A 14,022-nucleotide genomic window follows, 5' to 3' on the forward strand; every position below is an offset into this window, starting at 1 on the left:
TCTGGCCTTGATGTAGAACCGGCTGCCCATGAGCTTCCGCTCGTACCTGGGACGACTGAGGGAATCCCAAGGAGGCCAGGGGAAGGGTCCCGCGCCGGAGATTACGGCGCACTTTCCGTCCCGGACCCCCGAGACGGGCCGAGGTCCGGGGAAGGCGAGGGGACGATGGGGACCGGGTGCGGGACCCCTCCTCGGACGCCCCTGGCTCCTCCGGACGACTTTTTAAATCCGAGTCACCGAAGGGTTTGATCAGAGCTTTAACAGGGTTCCAAAACCGAAGCCCCCCCGAGCCGCCCGCCCCGTCCCCGATACAGAAAAAGGCCATCTAGAAAGGTAGCGACGTTCTCCGTCCGTCGTATCGGGCGGTAGAAACGCCAACAGCTGCAGTCCGGACCCGCCCGGAGCAATCCGATGATTCCGGGAGGGGACGGGCACCCGCGTCCCCGCCGGGCAGGCGGGGCGGGGTCCGGACCCCGAGATCCCCGGAGTCGTGGAAAAGGGCCCGGATCAGCCGGTGAAAAACGTCCGCCCGAAAAACTCCTCCCGCCGCCGCCGCCGCCGCCCTCGTTCCCTGATGCCGCGGGAGGTTTCCTGAAGTGGTTTCCCCAAGTGCCCGCCGTCCGTCCGCCCCTCCCCGCCCCCCGAAACTGGGGCTAAGAGGGCTTTTTCCTCTTGACGCAGCCTCGGCCGAACCAGCCCCCCAAGATGGGGGCCGGGCGCTCTTGCGGCGGCTCTCCGGACTCGGCCTCCTCTTCCTCCTCCTCCTCCTCGCCGTGCGGGGCCACCAGGGCTTTGCGGCTGTGAGTCCCCTCTTCGCCGGCCCGCAGCGGGGTGGCCAGGGAGAAGATGGGGTCCTGCCACCTGCCAGAAGGACGACACGACGGTGGTACCGGCGGGCACGGGAATTTAATAACGAGGTTAGCCACAATCGTGATAACCACTGTGGAATTTGTTAAGCGCCTAATGTGCTAAGCGCCGGGGAGATGCAAGCTGACCGGGTTGGGCACGGCGCCTGTACCACGCGGCGGTGACGGTCTTCATCCCCGTTTTACAGACCGGGGAACGCAGCGACGTGCCCAGGGTCCCGCGGCGGGCCCCGGATTAGAACCCAGATCCTTCTGATTTCCAGGCCCGGGCTCTACCCACCAGCCCACGCTGCTTCTCCGCAAAATGGGGAATTCTCCCTCCTATTTAGACCAGAAGCTCGCTGCGGGCAGGGGACGTGTCTGTTACGCTGTTCTGCTGTCCTCCCCCAAGTGCTTCGTACAGTGCTCGGCACACGGCAAACGCTCGGTCAATACGGCCGACGGCCTGATCATCATCGTCAGTCGTATTTACTGAGCGCTTACTGTGTGCAGAGCACTGTACTAAGCGCTTGGGAAGTCCAAGTTGGCAACGTATAGAGACGGTCCCTACCCAACAGTGGGCTCACAGTCTAAAATGATGATCCCGCGCCCACCCCGGCGTTCAGTACGGTGCCCGCCCTCACCTGCTGTAGTGGGGGATGTCCAGGCCCAGGTCGCCCATCAGTAGCCTCATGACGTCGTCGCATTTCCCGTGAACCTTGAGGGCGGCCAGGTCGTCCTTCGGAGTCCACTGAGGGCAGGGCACGACGGGATGTGAGGGCCGACGACGGCCCCGACCCTGCCCACCCCCCGAACCCCGCAGGGGCGTCCCGGCCTAACCACCCGGCGAGGAGGCCGACTGGACCGTGGGACTTGCTACGCGCTTACTCTGTGCCAAGCGCTGAGATGGGGGATGGGGGGGGGGACGCTCTGCCCCGTGACCTCGGACAAGTCACTTCACTTCTCCCTGCCTCGGTTCCCTCGTCTGGAAAACGGGGATGAAAAGGGACCGTCTCTATGTTTCCAACTTGTACTTCCCAAGCGCTTAGTACAGTGCCCTGCACACAGTAAGCGCTCAATAAATACGACAATGTAAGACTCCCCGCAGCACATATGTATCTATCTGTATATATCTGTAATTTATTGTTTTATCTATTTGTATTAATGTCTGTCTCCCGCTCTAGACCGTGAGCTCGTTGTTGGGTAGGGACCGTCTCCTATGCTTCCAACTTGTACTTCCCAAGCGCTTAGTACAGTGCCCTGCACACAGTAAGCGCTCAATAAATACGATTGAATGTAAGACTCCCCACAGCACCCATGTATCTATGTGTAATTTATTGTTTTATCTATTTGTATTAATGTCGGTCTCCCCCTCTAGACCGTGAGCTCATTGTTGGGTAGGGACCGCCTCTATATGCTTCCAACTTGTACTTCCCAAGCGCTTAGTACAGTGCCCTGCACACAGTAAGCGCTCAATAAATACGATTGAATGAATGACTCCCCACAGCACCTATGTATCTATCTGTAATTTATTGTTTTATCTATTTGTGTTAATGTCTGTCTCCCCCCTAGACCGTGAGCTCGTTGTTGGGTAGGGACCGTCTCTCTATGCTTCCAACTTGTACTTCCCAAGCGCTTAGTACAGTGCTCTGCACACAGTAAGCGCTCAATAAATATGATTGATTGATTGATTGTACTTCCCAAGCGCTTAGTACAGCGTCCTGCACACAGTAAGCGCTCAATAAATACGATTGAATGAATGAATACAAGGTCATCGGGCCCCGCGTGGGCCTCACGGGCTACGCGAGGAGGGACGGCGGGGACTGAAGCCCCATTTGGCAGATGAGGAAACCGAGGCCCGGAGGAGCCCAGTGACTTGTCACCTAGCAGGTAAGGGGCAGGGCCGGGATGAGAAGCCGGGTCCTCTGACTCCCATCCCTGGGCTCTACCCGTTAGGCCGTGCTGCCTCCCGTGGGTTCAAATCCCGTCTATGCCACTTGTCAGCTGGGTGACTTTGGGCAAGTCGCTTCACTTCTCTGGGCCTCAGTTCCCCCATCTGGAAAATGGGGATGAAGACGGTGAGCCCCACGGGACACAGCTTGATGGCCTTGTATCTCCCCTGGCGCTTAGAACAGTGCTTGGTAATAATAATAATAGTGGCATTTATTAAGCGCTTACAACGTGCAAAGCACCGTTCTAAGCGCTGGGGAGGTTACATGGTGATCAGGATGTCCCACAGGGGGCTCACAGTCTTAATCCCCATTTTACAGATGAAGTAACTGAGGCCCAGAGAAGTTAAGTGACTTGCCCACAGTCACACAGCCGGCAGTCGGTGGAGCCGGGATCTCATCTGTAAAATGGGGATTTAGACTGGGAGCCCCATGTGGGACAGGGACTGCCTGATGACCTTGTATCTACCCCGGAATTTAGTGCAGTGCCTGGCACATAATAATAATAATAATAATAATAATGATGGCATTTGTTAAGCGCTTACTATATGCAAAGCACCGTTCTAAGCGCTGGGGAGGTTACAAGGTGATCAGGTTGTCCCACGTGGGGCTCCCAGTCTTAATCCCCATTTTACAGATGAGGGAACTGAGGCTCAGAGAAGTTAAGTGACTTGCCCAAGGTCACACTGCAGCCATGTGGTGGAGCCGGGATTCGAACCCATGACCTCTGGCTCCAAAGCCCGGGCTCTTTCCACTGAGCCACGCTGCACACATAGTAAGCGCTTAATAATAATAATAACGATGGCATTTATTAAGCGCTTACTATGTGCAAAGCACCGTTCTAAGCACTGGGGAGGTTCCAAGGTGATCAGATTGTCCCTCGGGGGGCTCCCAGTCTTCACCCCCATTTTCCGGATGAGGTCACTGAGGCCCAGAGAAGTGAAGCGACTCGCCCAAAGTCACCCGGCTGACAAGCGGCGGAGCCGGGGTTTGAACCGACGACCTCTGACCTCAAAGCCACTGAGCCACGCCGCTTCCCCAGCGCTTGGAACAGTGCTCTGCACACAGTAGGCGCTCAATAAATACGACTGATGATGATGATGATGCTGGGCACATAGTAAGCGCTTAACAAGCACCAACATTATTATTATTATTATTCCCTGCGTGTCTTGAAGTGGGGTGGGGGGACACTCAGCACCCCGGATCCCACCCTGCCCCTCCAATTTTGGGTCCCGGGCGGCCAGGAGAGGCCGGGGAGGGTGGGGGGGACCCCGTTTCGGGTGGGTACCTGTAAGTTGACGATGTAGAGCTTGGGTCGCCGGCTGGGGGGCTTCGCCATGCACCAGAGCCGGGGATATTTCTTCAGGACCTGGCGGGCGGGCGGGCAGACGGACGCGCCCGGGGGTCAGCGCTGCGGCGTTCGCCCCCCGCCCTCCTCCCCCGGGGAGCCCGCCGCCCGGGAGCATCACCTTGAGGCTGGAGCCCAGGCAGAGGATGGCGTCGGCGCGGGCGGCGGCCTCGGTGGCGGCCTCCCAGTTGAGGGGCGGGCCGGGGGCCCCGCGCTCGCCGAAGTGGACGATGCTGTCCCGCAGCGGGCCGCCGCACTTGTGGCAGGCCCGGCCCGTGTGGTGCCGGTGCAGGGCCGTGCGCTCCGTCACGTCGAACACCCGGACGTAGTCCCGCGGCGGCGAGCACGCCCCGCACACCTGCGCGGGGCCGGGGCGGGATCAGGGCCGGCCGTCTCCACGGACGAGGGGGCGGCGCCGGGATTAGAACCCGTGACCTTCCGACGGTCCGGCCCGGCCTCCAGCACCGTGAGGAGAAACGGGACCGTACGGAACAGAAGCCGCGCGGCCCAGCGGGTAGAGACCGGGCCCGGGGGGCGGAAAGGCCTGGGTCCTCATCCCGGCTCCGCCACGCGCCTGCTGGGAGACCTTGAGCCAGTCACTTCACCAGCAGCGTGGCTCAGTGGGAAGAGCCCGGGCTTGGGAGTCAGAGGTCGTGGGTTCAAATCCCGGCTCGGCCAACTGTCACCTGTGTGACTTTCGTTCATTCGTTCATTCAACTGTATTGATTGAGCGGCGAGGTTGTGGGTTCAAACCCCGGCTCCGCCACTTGGGCGGAGTCGCTTCACTTCTCTGGGCCTCGGGGACCTCATCTGGAAAATGGGGATGAAGACTGGGAGCCCCACGTGGGACAACCTGATTGCCTTGTATCTCCCCCAGCGCTTAGAACAGTGCTTGGCACATAGTAAGCGCTTAACAATGCTTAATATGCCATCATTATTATTATTATTACTAAGCGCTTGGGAAGTCCAAGTTGGCAACATAGAGAGACGGTCCCTACCCAACAGTGGGCACACACTCCCTGCCCACAGTGGGCTTCCGGTCTAGAGGAGGACTGTGAGCCCATTGTTGGGTAGGGACCGTCTCTCTATGTTGCCGACTTGGACTTCCCAAGCGCTTAGTCCAGTGCTCTGCACACAGCAAGCGCTCAGTAAATACGATTGAATGAATGAATGAATGAGGAAACTGAGGCCCAGAGGCGTGAGGTGACATGCCCCTCGGCGATCGGAAGCCAGGTGGTCCGGGCGCGGGCCCTACCCACTGGGCGGCACCACCCCCGGCGGCTCACCTCGATGTACATGTTCCCATGGAGCTCCGAGAGGGCCGTGCGGGGCAGGCCGCTTCGCAGGTGGAGTCCATCACAGTTCTGAGACACCACGTGCTGCACCTTCGAAGGGGGAGGGTCGGGGGCGTGAGGCGGCCACTAGGCCTGCGGGGAAGGGCCCACCCTCCCCGCCCCGGGCCCGGCGACGGCTGCCAAAGTGGAGGCCAAGAAATGCTCGTCCGCCCGGCCAGCCGGCCGGAGGGGGAGGATGATTTAGCAAGCGCCCCGGGGTCGCTCTTTATTTCGATTCATTCGTTCGCCCGATCGTATTTATTGAGCGCTTACCGTGAGCAGAGCTTGGAAAGCCCGTTTACTGGTTTTGCTTCGCTGTCTGTCTCCCCTTTCTAGACCGCGAGCCCGTTGTCTCTTAACTGTTGCCGAACCGTACCTTCCAAGCACTTAGTACGACACTCCGCACAGAGTAAGCGCTCAATAAATACCACTGATTGAGTAGATTCATTCATTCAATCGTATTTATTGAGTGCTTACTGTGTGCAGAGCACTGGACTAAGCGCTTGGGAAGTATAATTTGGCAACATATAGAGACGGTCCCAACAACAGGCTCACAATCTAGAAGGGGGAGACGGACAACAAAAGACCATTTGGGGGCTTATATAGACGTCCTATCACTCGTGGCCCGGGCCCCGGTCAGGCGTTGGCAGTTAGAAGGCGTGATCCTTTCACTCGGGGGGCGGCTATTGGTCTGTCCGGGGTGGCGGAGGGGGAGTCACCCAAGTAGCACGGGGAGGGCTGAGGGGATCCGAGTGTCCAGGTGGGGTGGGAGTGTCATGGGGGTGGTCGGAGGGAGGGGATGTCGAGGATCAGAAGGCCGTAGCCGGGCCCGTCTCCCCACCCGCCGCCAAGGTAGCGGAATCTGCCCTCTGGGGCCCGCCCGGCCTCGCGGTTCTCGGCTCTCACCAGTTTCCGCTCGTGCAGGCGGGCGATGCACATGTGGGTGAGGGTCGGCTCCGCCTCGCTCAGATCCGCCGCCCTGCCCGACGCAAGCGGGGACGTGGGGTCAGGCGGCGGGGTCCCGGTTCCCGCCCCGGGGCTCGCGGTCTGAGGCGGGAGGGCGGCAGCCCCATTTTGCGGGTCACGAAACGGGCCCAGGGAGGGTCGGTGACCGGCCCGGGGTCACCTGGCGCGGGCGATGACTATATATATATATATATGAAATGGCACTTGTTAAGCACTTGATATGCGCAAGGCACTGTTCTAAGCGCTGGGGAGGTTACAAGATGATCAGGTTGCCCCACATGGGGCTCACAGTCTTCATCCCCGTTTTCCAGATGAGCTCACTGAGGCCCAGAGACGTTGACTTGCCCAAAGTCACCCAGCTGGCAATTGGCAGAGCCGGGATTTGAACCCACGGCCTCTGACTCCCAAGCCCGGGCTCTTTCCATCGAGCCACGCTGCTTCTCTAAATGAATCAATCAATCAATCGTATTTATTGAGCGCTTACTGTGTGCAGAGCACTGGACTAATTGCTTGGGAAGTCCAAGTTGGCAACATATGGAGACGGTCCCTACCCAACAGTGGGCTCACAGGCTAGAAGGGGGAGACAGAGAACAAAACCAAACATATTAACAAAATAAAATAAATAGAATAGATATGTCCTCCTACCTCCTCCAGGAGGCCTTCCCAGACTGAGCCCCTTCTTTCCTCTCCCCCTCGTCCCCCTCTCCATCCCCCCGTCTTACCTCCTTCCCTTCCCCACAGCACCTGTATATATGTATATATGGTTGTACATATTTATTACTCTATTTATTTATTTATTTATTTATTTTACTTGTACATTTCTATCCTACTTATTTTATTTTGTTGGTATGTTTGGTTCTGTTCTCTGTCTCCCCCTTTTAGACTGTGAGCCCACTGTTGGGTAGGGACTGTCTCTATGTGATGCCAATTTGTACTTCCCAAGCGCTTAGTACAGTGCTCTGCACATAGTAAGCGCTCAATAAATACGATTGATTGATTGATTGATTGATGTACAAGTAAAATAAATAAATAGAAACAAACAAATAATACATATATACAGGTGGTGTGGGGAGGGGAAGGAGGTAAGGCGGGGGGGATGGGGAGGGATTAGTGCTTAGAACAGTGCTTTGCACATAGTAAGCGCTTCATAAATGCCATCATTATGATTATTATTAGAACCCACGACCTCTGACTCCCAAGCGCGGGCAAATGAAGTCTCAAGATCATCGTAGGCCCTGGTGAGATTCGAACTCACGACCCCTGGCTTACAAGACCAGTGCTCTGACCCCCGAACTAACAGAGCCTCACCCGCAGCCCGGGTCTCCCGCCTTCCCGCCGCCGCGCTTCCCTCCCCGCCGAGGCGGCCCGATCCCGGAAGGCGGGAGTCGGGAGCGGGGGCCGCCTACCTGATGTTCCTCCCCTTCTGAAGCAGCGTCCACACGCCATTAGGGCCCCGGTAGTCTGGAATGGAGGCCGCCTGCGGCGCCGAGAGACACGGGGTCAACCCGCGGGGCCCGCCGCAGTCCAGGCCAACCGAGTCAGCCGCCCCCCCCACCCCCGGGGCCCACCCGCCGGGAGCTCCGGGGCTAGACGGGAAGAGACGTTACAGAGAGGAGGAAACGGGAAAGCAACACGGCCTAGTGGCTACAGGTCACGGGTTCTAATCCAGGTTCCGCCGCTAGTCTGCCGAGTGGCCTTGGGCCTGTCACTTCACTTCTCCGGGCCTCAGTTCCCTCATCTGGGAGCTGGCTCTCTTCCTCCCGTCAAAGCCCTACTGAGAGCTCACCTCCTCCAAGAGGCCTTCCCAGACTGAGCCCCCTTTTCCCTCTCCTCCTCCCCATCCCGGCCGCCCAACCTCCTTCCCCTCCCCACAGCACCTATATATATGTTTGGACAGATTTATTACTCTATATATTTTACCTGGACATATTTACTATTCTATTTTGTTAATGATGTGCACTTAGCTTTAATTTTATTTGTTCTGACGACATGACACCCGTCCACATTTTTTCTTTTGTTCGTCTCCCCCTTCTAGACTGTGAGCCCACTGTTGGGTAGGGACCGTCTCTATACGTTGCCAACTTGGACTTCCCAAGCGCTTAGTACAGTGCTCTGCACACAGTAAGCGCTCAATAAATCCGATTGAATGAATGAATGAATGAATGAACAGTCTGCCGAGTGGTCTTGGGCCAGTCACTTCGCTTCTCCTGGCCTCAGTTCCCTCAACTGGAAAATGGGGTTGGGGGCTGTGAGCCCCACTTGGGGCGGGGGACTGGGTCCAACCTGATTGGCTTGTAGCCACCCCAGCGCTTAATACAGTGCCTGGCACATAATAATAATCATAATAACGTTGGTATTTGTTAAGCACTTACTATGTACAAAGCATTCATTCATTCATTCAATCATATTTACTGAGCGCTTACTGTGTGCAGAACACAGTACTAAGCACTTGGGAAGTACAAGTTGGCAACATATAGAGATGGTCTCTACCCAACAACGGGCTCTAAGTGCTGGGGAGGTTACAAGGTGATCAGATTGTCCCACGGGGGGCTCACAAATTTAATCCCCATTTTACAGATGAGGTCACTGAGGCCCAGAGAAGTGAAGTGACTTGCCTAAAGTCACACAGCTGACAGTTGGTGGAGGCAGGATTTGAACCCATGACCTCTGATTCCATAGCCCGGGCTCTTTCCACTGAGCCACGCTGCTTCTAAACGTAATAAGCGTTTGACCAATACTACAATTATTATTATTATTATTGTTAGTAGCAGTATTAAACGGCAGAGGACGAGGTGATGGACATTTTATTCAAGTCTCTGTCCCCCTCTGGACTACAAGCTCATCGTGGGGAGGGAACGTGCCTGTTTACTGACATATCAGACTCCCCGGCGCTCAGTCCGCTGCTCCACACACAGCCGGCGTTCGATAGATCCGAATAATAATAATAATGATGGCATTTATTAAGCGCTTACTATGTGCAAAGCACTGTTCTAAGCGCTGGGGAGGACACAAGGTCATCAGGCGGTCCCACATGGGGCTCACAGTCTCAATCCCTATTTTCCAGACGAGGTCACTGAGGCCCAGAGAAGTGAAGTGACTCGCCTGAAGTCACCCAGCTGGCAAGTGGCGGAGCCGGGATTTGAACCCATGACCTCTGACTCCAAAGCCCGGGCTCTTTCCACTGAGCCATGCTGCTTCTAAACGTAATAAGCGTTTGACCAATACTACTATTATTATTATTATTATTGTTTGTAGCACTATTAAACGGCAGAGGACGAGGTGATGGACATTTTATTCACATCTCTGTCCCCCTCTGGACTACAAGCTCATTGCGGGCAAGGAACGTGTCTGTTTACTGATTTATCGGACTCTCCGGCGCTCAGTCCATTGCTCCGCACACAGCCGGCGTTTGATAGATACGAATAATAATAATAATGATGGCATTTATTAAGCGCTTACTATGTGCAAAGCACTGTTCTAAGTGCTGGGGAGGACACAAGGTGATCAGGTTGTCCCACGGGGGGCTCCCAGTCTTCATCCCCATTTTACCGATGAGGGAACTGAGGCCCAGAGAAGTGAAGCGACTCGCCCGAAGTCACCCAGCTGGCAAGTGGCGGAGCCGGGATTAGAACCCATGACCTCTGACTCCAAAGCCCGGGCTCTTTCCACTGAGCCCCGCTGCTTCCCCGAATGAAGTGACTCGAGGAGGGGGACGAAAAGCAGGAAGTCCCGTGCCCCGCCGTACCGTGCTAATCCCGGCGCCCGTGTAGACGATGAGATGCTTGGCGCTCCGCACGGCCTCGGCCAGCTCCCCGACCTTCCTCCTCAGCTCCTCGGGGTCGTCGCACACCTGAAGTGCGGGAGGGAAGAAGGCGGTCACCCCATCCCGCCCTCCCGGGGTCCCCCCGCGGCCGGAAACGGGCCGGAGCCGCGGAGGAGACCCAGCCGGCGGGACCCTTCCCGTGGGGCCTGGATGTGGCGGAGGTGGAAGCGGTGCGGTGGAGTGGACGATATCTGTGCCGGCCAGTCGGAAGGCCCACCCTGGCCCTGCCACTTAATAATAATAATAATAATGATGGGATTTATTAAGCGCTTACTATGTGCAAAGCACTGTTCTATGTACTGGGGAGGTTACAAGGTGATCAGGCCGTCCCACATGGGGCTCACAGTCTTAATCATTTTCCAGAGGGGGTAACTGAGACCCAGAGAAGTGAAGTGACTCGCCCAAAGTCACCCAGCTGACAATTGGCGGAGCCGGGATTTGAACCCATGACCTCTGACTCCGGCTCTTTCCATTAGAGCCATGCTGCCGGGTGACCCTGGGCAGGTGGATTCCCTTCTCTGGGATTCAGTTCCCTCCTCTGGAAAATGGGGATGAAGAGTGGGAGCACCCCTGGGGGATGACCTGACGACTTTTCAGCGTGGCTTGGTGGAAAAGAGCCCGGGCTTTGGAGCCGGAGGTCATGGGTTCAAATCCCAGCTCCAGCAATTGTCAGCTGTGTGGCTTTGGGCGAGTCACTTCATTCATTCATTCATATTTATTGAGCACTTACTGTGTGCAGAGCACTGTACTAAGCGCTTGGGAAGTACAAGTTGGCAACATATAGAGATGATCCCTACCCAACAATGGGCTCACAGTCTAGAAGGGGGAGATGGACAACAAAACATGTAGACAGTTAGCTGATCTGTAAAATGGGGATGAAGACTGTGAGCCCCCTGTGGGACAAGCTGATCACCTGGTAACCTCCCCGGTGCTTAGAGCAGTGCTTGGCACACAGTAAGCGCTTAAGGGTCATGGGTTCAAATCCCGGCTCTGCCAATTGTCAGCTGGGTGACTTTGGGCAAGTCACTTCACTTCTCCGGGCCTCAGTTCCCTCATCTGTCAAACGGGGATGAAGACTGTGAGCCCCCCGTGGGGCAACCTGATCACCTTGTACCCCCCCAGGGCTTAGAACAGGGCTTGGCACGTGGTAAGAGCTTAATAAGTGCCATGATTACTATTATGGTTATCAATAAATCCGACTGAGTGACGGACGGACCGAACCCAGGACTTCGGGGCTCTTTGTGGGGGGGGGTCCCGTGGGGGGGGGGGGTCCCGTGGGGGGGTCTCGTGTCCCGGCCTCCTGCTGCCTCCTCTTGAGGCCCTCCCGGCGGCGGCGGCGGCCCTGCAGCTCCTTCACCAGCGGGTCGCAGTCGGCCAGCAGGCGGCGCTCCTCCGCGCTCCGCTCCGACGCCGCCTTCTTCAGGATGCGCGACACCTGCCGGCCGGAAAGGCGGGCTGACGGCTCGCCCCCGCGCAGGCGCCCCCCCCCCCCCGCCCGCGCATGCGCGCCCCGCGGGGCCCGGCCCGGCGGCCCTCCCGCCCGCGCATGCGCGCCGCCCCCCGGCCCCGGGGGCGCCCCGTGATGCCGCCGCCGTTGCCGCCGTTTCCGCGGGTTCCCATGACGACGATGCCGATGCCGCCGATGCCGCCGGTGTGCGGGGTGCCCGCGCCCGTGCCCGTGCCCGCGCCCGCCCCCGCGCCCGCCCACCTGTCGGAGTCGCTCCCGCCGCTGCTCCTCCCTGAGGATCTTGTCCCTCTCGGCCGCCTTCCGCTCCGAGCGGCTCAGGCCCCCGGCCGCCATCGCCGGACGCAGCCCGACAACCTTCCGCTTCCGCACGAAGGCCGCGCCCCCACGCCCCTCCTCCTCCTCCTCCTTCTCTCCCTCCTCCCCTCCCTCCTCTCCTTTTCTTCCTCCTCCCTCTCCTCCCCCTCTCCCCCTCCTTCTCCCCCCTCTTCCTCCTCCTTCTCCCCCTCTTCCTCCTCCTTCTCCCCCTCTTCCTCTCCTCCTCCTCTTCTCCTCCTCCCCTCTTCCTCTCCTCCTCCTCCTCCCCCTCTTCCTCTCCTCCTCCCCCTCTTCCTCTCCTCCTCCCCCTCTTCCTCTCCTCCTCCCCCTCTTCCTCTCCTCCTCCCCCTCTTCCTCTCCTCCTCCCCCTCTTCCTCTCCTCCTCCCCCCTCTTCCTCTCCTCCTCCCCCTCTTCCTCTCCTCCTCCCCCTCTTCCTCTCCTCCTCCCCCTCTTCCTCTCCTCCTCCCCCTCTTCCTCTCCTCCTCCTTCTCCCCCTTCTCCCCCACTTCCTCTCCTCCTCCTTCTCCCCCTTCCTCCTCTCCTCCTCCTTCTCCCCCTCTTCCTCCTCTCCTCCTCCTTCTCCCCCTCTTCCTCCTCTCCTCCTCCTTCTCCCCCCTTCCTCCTCTCCTTCTTCCTCCTCCTCTTCCCCCCATCCCCCCCCCCACCCAAAAAGTCAGGGCAGCCCCGGCCTCTCTTTAAAAGGTGTTTATTGGTCATATACAAAATAAAGAAAACCTCATATATCACAAACATACAGTATGTACAGCAATAAATACCCCCGGTGGGGGGGGGGGGGGGGACAGGACGGGAGGTGGGGGGATGGGACGGGGATGGGGGAGGCCGCGCAGAGCCCCCCCGTTCCCGGACAATAATTTAGCAATAAATAGTGCGCGGGCCTCGGCCTAGCCCAGGCCTCCTCCTCCTCCTCCTCCGGGGTGGGCGAGGGTCTCCCCCAAATCCACCCCCCGACTCTGGGTTTTCTCCTGTTCCATTCCAAAAACCCAAAGCCAATCCCAACGGGGGGGAACAGATGGACAGAGGGGTCCGGCCCCAGCCCCGGCGGAGGGGCGGTCACCCCAGAGCGGGCCGACCCTGGGGCCTAAGTGCTGGGGAGACCTCGGCTTCTCCTCTCCCGCTCCCTTTGGGGTCAAGGCAGTGGGAGGGGGAGGGGGAGGGGGCGGGGGGCCGCTGGGGAGGGGGAGTTGGGGAGACGCCCCCAACCTTCGGGGGGCCGAAGCCACCGGGGGGAGGCTCATTTTACCGGCAACACACCCACACGCGCGCGCGGACAGGCCAGGGGCCAACTGGACGGATGGTCCCCCATCGGGGCTGCTGACCTCCCCCATCCTCTCCTCCTCTAGACTGGACGCTCCTTGGCGGCAGGGACCGGGCCGGTTCTACGATCCTCTCCCAAGCGCTCAGCACAGTGCCCTGCGCGCGGTAAGCGCTCCATCAGCCCAACTGACGCCTCGCCTTCTAGACGGTAAGCTCACTGTGGACAGGGAACGCGTCTGTTCTATTGTCCCGCTGGGGTTTTCCAAGCGCTTAGCCCAGTGCTCCGCACGCGTTACACGCTCGGGGAATACAACCGGTGACTCCCCCTCTAGACGGTGAGCTCGCCGCGGACAGGGAACGCGTCTGTTCTGTTGTCCCTTTCCCAAGCACACAGTAAGCACTCAAATCCGATCGACTGATGCTTCGCCCGCTAGACTGCGAGCTCGCTGCGGGCAGGAGGTGGGCCAATTTTGTTCGATCGTCCTCTCCCAGGCGCTCAGTCCAGTGCTCTGCACACGGGAAGCGCTCACTAAATACGACTGAACGAATGCACGCGGTCGGCGCTCGATAAATAAAAATGATCGATGCCTCCCCCTCTGGACCGTAAGCTGGCTGTGGGCAGGGAATGAGTCCGTCGATTCTTGCGTCGTCCCCTCCCCCAAGTGCTTAGTACGGTGCTCCGCACGCAGTAAGCGATC

At 58.5% G+C, this 14,022-nt stretch overlaps 1 protein-coding gene and 1 non-coding gene across 3 annotated transcripts; both read right to left on the reverse strand.

The window, feature by feature from the left end:
- Nucleotides 1–240: 240 nt before the first annotated feature.
- SIRT7 (sirtuin 7) lies at nucleotides 241–12,083 on the reverse strand. 2 transcript variants are annotated; one of them, XM_038742856.1, is made up of 10 exons: nucleotides 11,974–12,083; nucleotides 11,623–11,700; nucleotides 10,188–10,292; nucleotides 7,849–7,919; nucleotides 6,383–6,455; nucleotides 5,429–5,527; nucleotides 4,264–4,500; nucleotides 4,083–4,163; nucleotides 1,490–1,596; nucleotides 241–861 (listed from the first exon to the last, which is right to left on the reverse strand). In XM_038742856.1, exons 1-10 carry the CDS (start codon nucleotides 12,064–12,066, stop codon nucleotides 654–656), a joined length of 1,152 nt encoding a protein of 383 aa, XP_038598784.1. In that variant the 5' UTR covers nucleotides 12,067–12,083; the 3' UTR covers nucleotides 241–653. The 2 variants fall into 2 exon arrangements, with proteins under 2 accessions (XP_038598784.1, XP_038598783.1); XM_038742855.1 differs by having other exon boundaries at nucleotides 11,563–11,700.
- On the reverse strand, nucleotides 7,673–7,746 carry TRNAT-UGU. The gene has a single exon. It is a non-coding gene; the product is annotated as a tRNA-Thr (tRNA).
- Nucleotides 12,084–14,022: the final 1,939 nt, after the last annotated feature.

Source organism: Tachyglossus aculeatus, unplaced genomic scaffold (assembly GCF_015852505.1).
Source record: "Tachyglossus aculeatus isolate mTacAcu1 unplaced genomic scaffold, mTacAcu1.pri scaffold_1_arrow_ctg1, whole genome shotgun sequence".
Lineage (NCBI taxonomy): Eukaryota > Metazoa > Chordata > Mammalia > Monotremata > Tachyglossidae > Tachyglossus > Tachyglossus aculeatus.

Bases quoted from the DNA above. Each gene is read 5' to 3' on its own strand.
- SIRT7 (XM_038742855.1), bottom strand. From the start codon at position 12,066: ATGGCGGCCGGGGGCCTGAGCCGCTCGGAGCGGAAGGCGGCCGAGAGG. The intron at 6,456-7,848 runs GTAGGCGGCCCC...TGCGTCGGGCAG, and splicing joins CAGAAGGGGAGGAACATCAG to GGCGGCGGATCTGAGCGAGG. The intron at 4,501-5,428 runs GTGAGCCGCCGG...GGCCCCGCGCAG, and splicing joins ATGGGAACATGTACATCGAG to GTGTGCGGGGCGTGCTCGCC.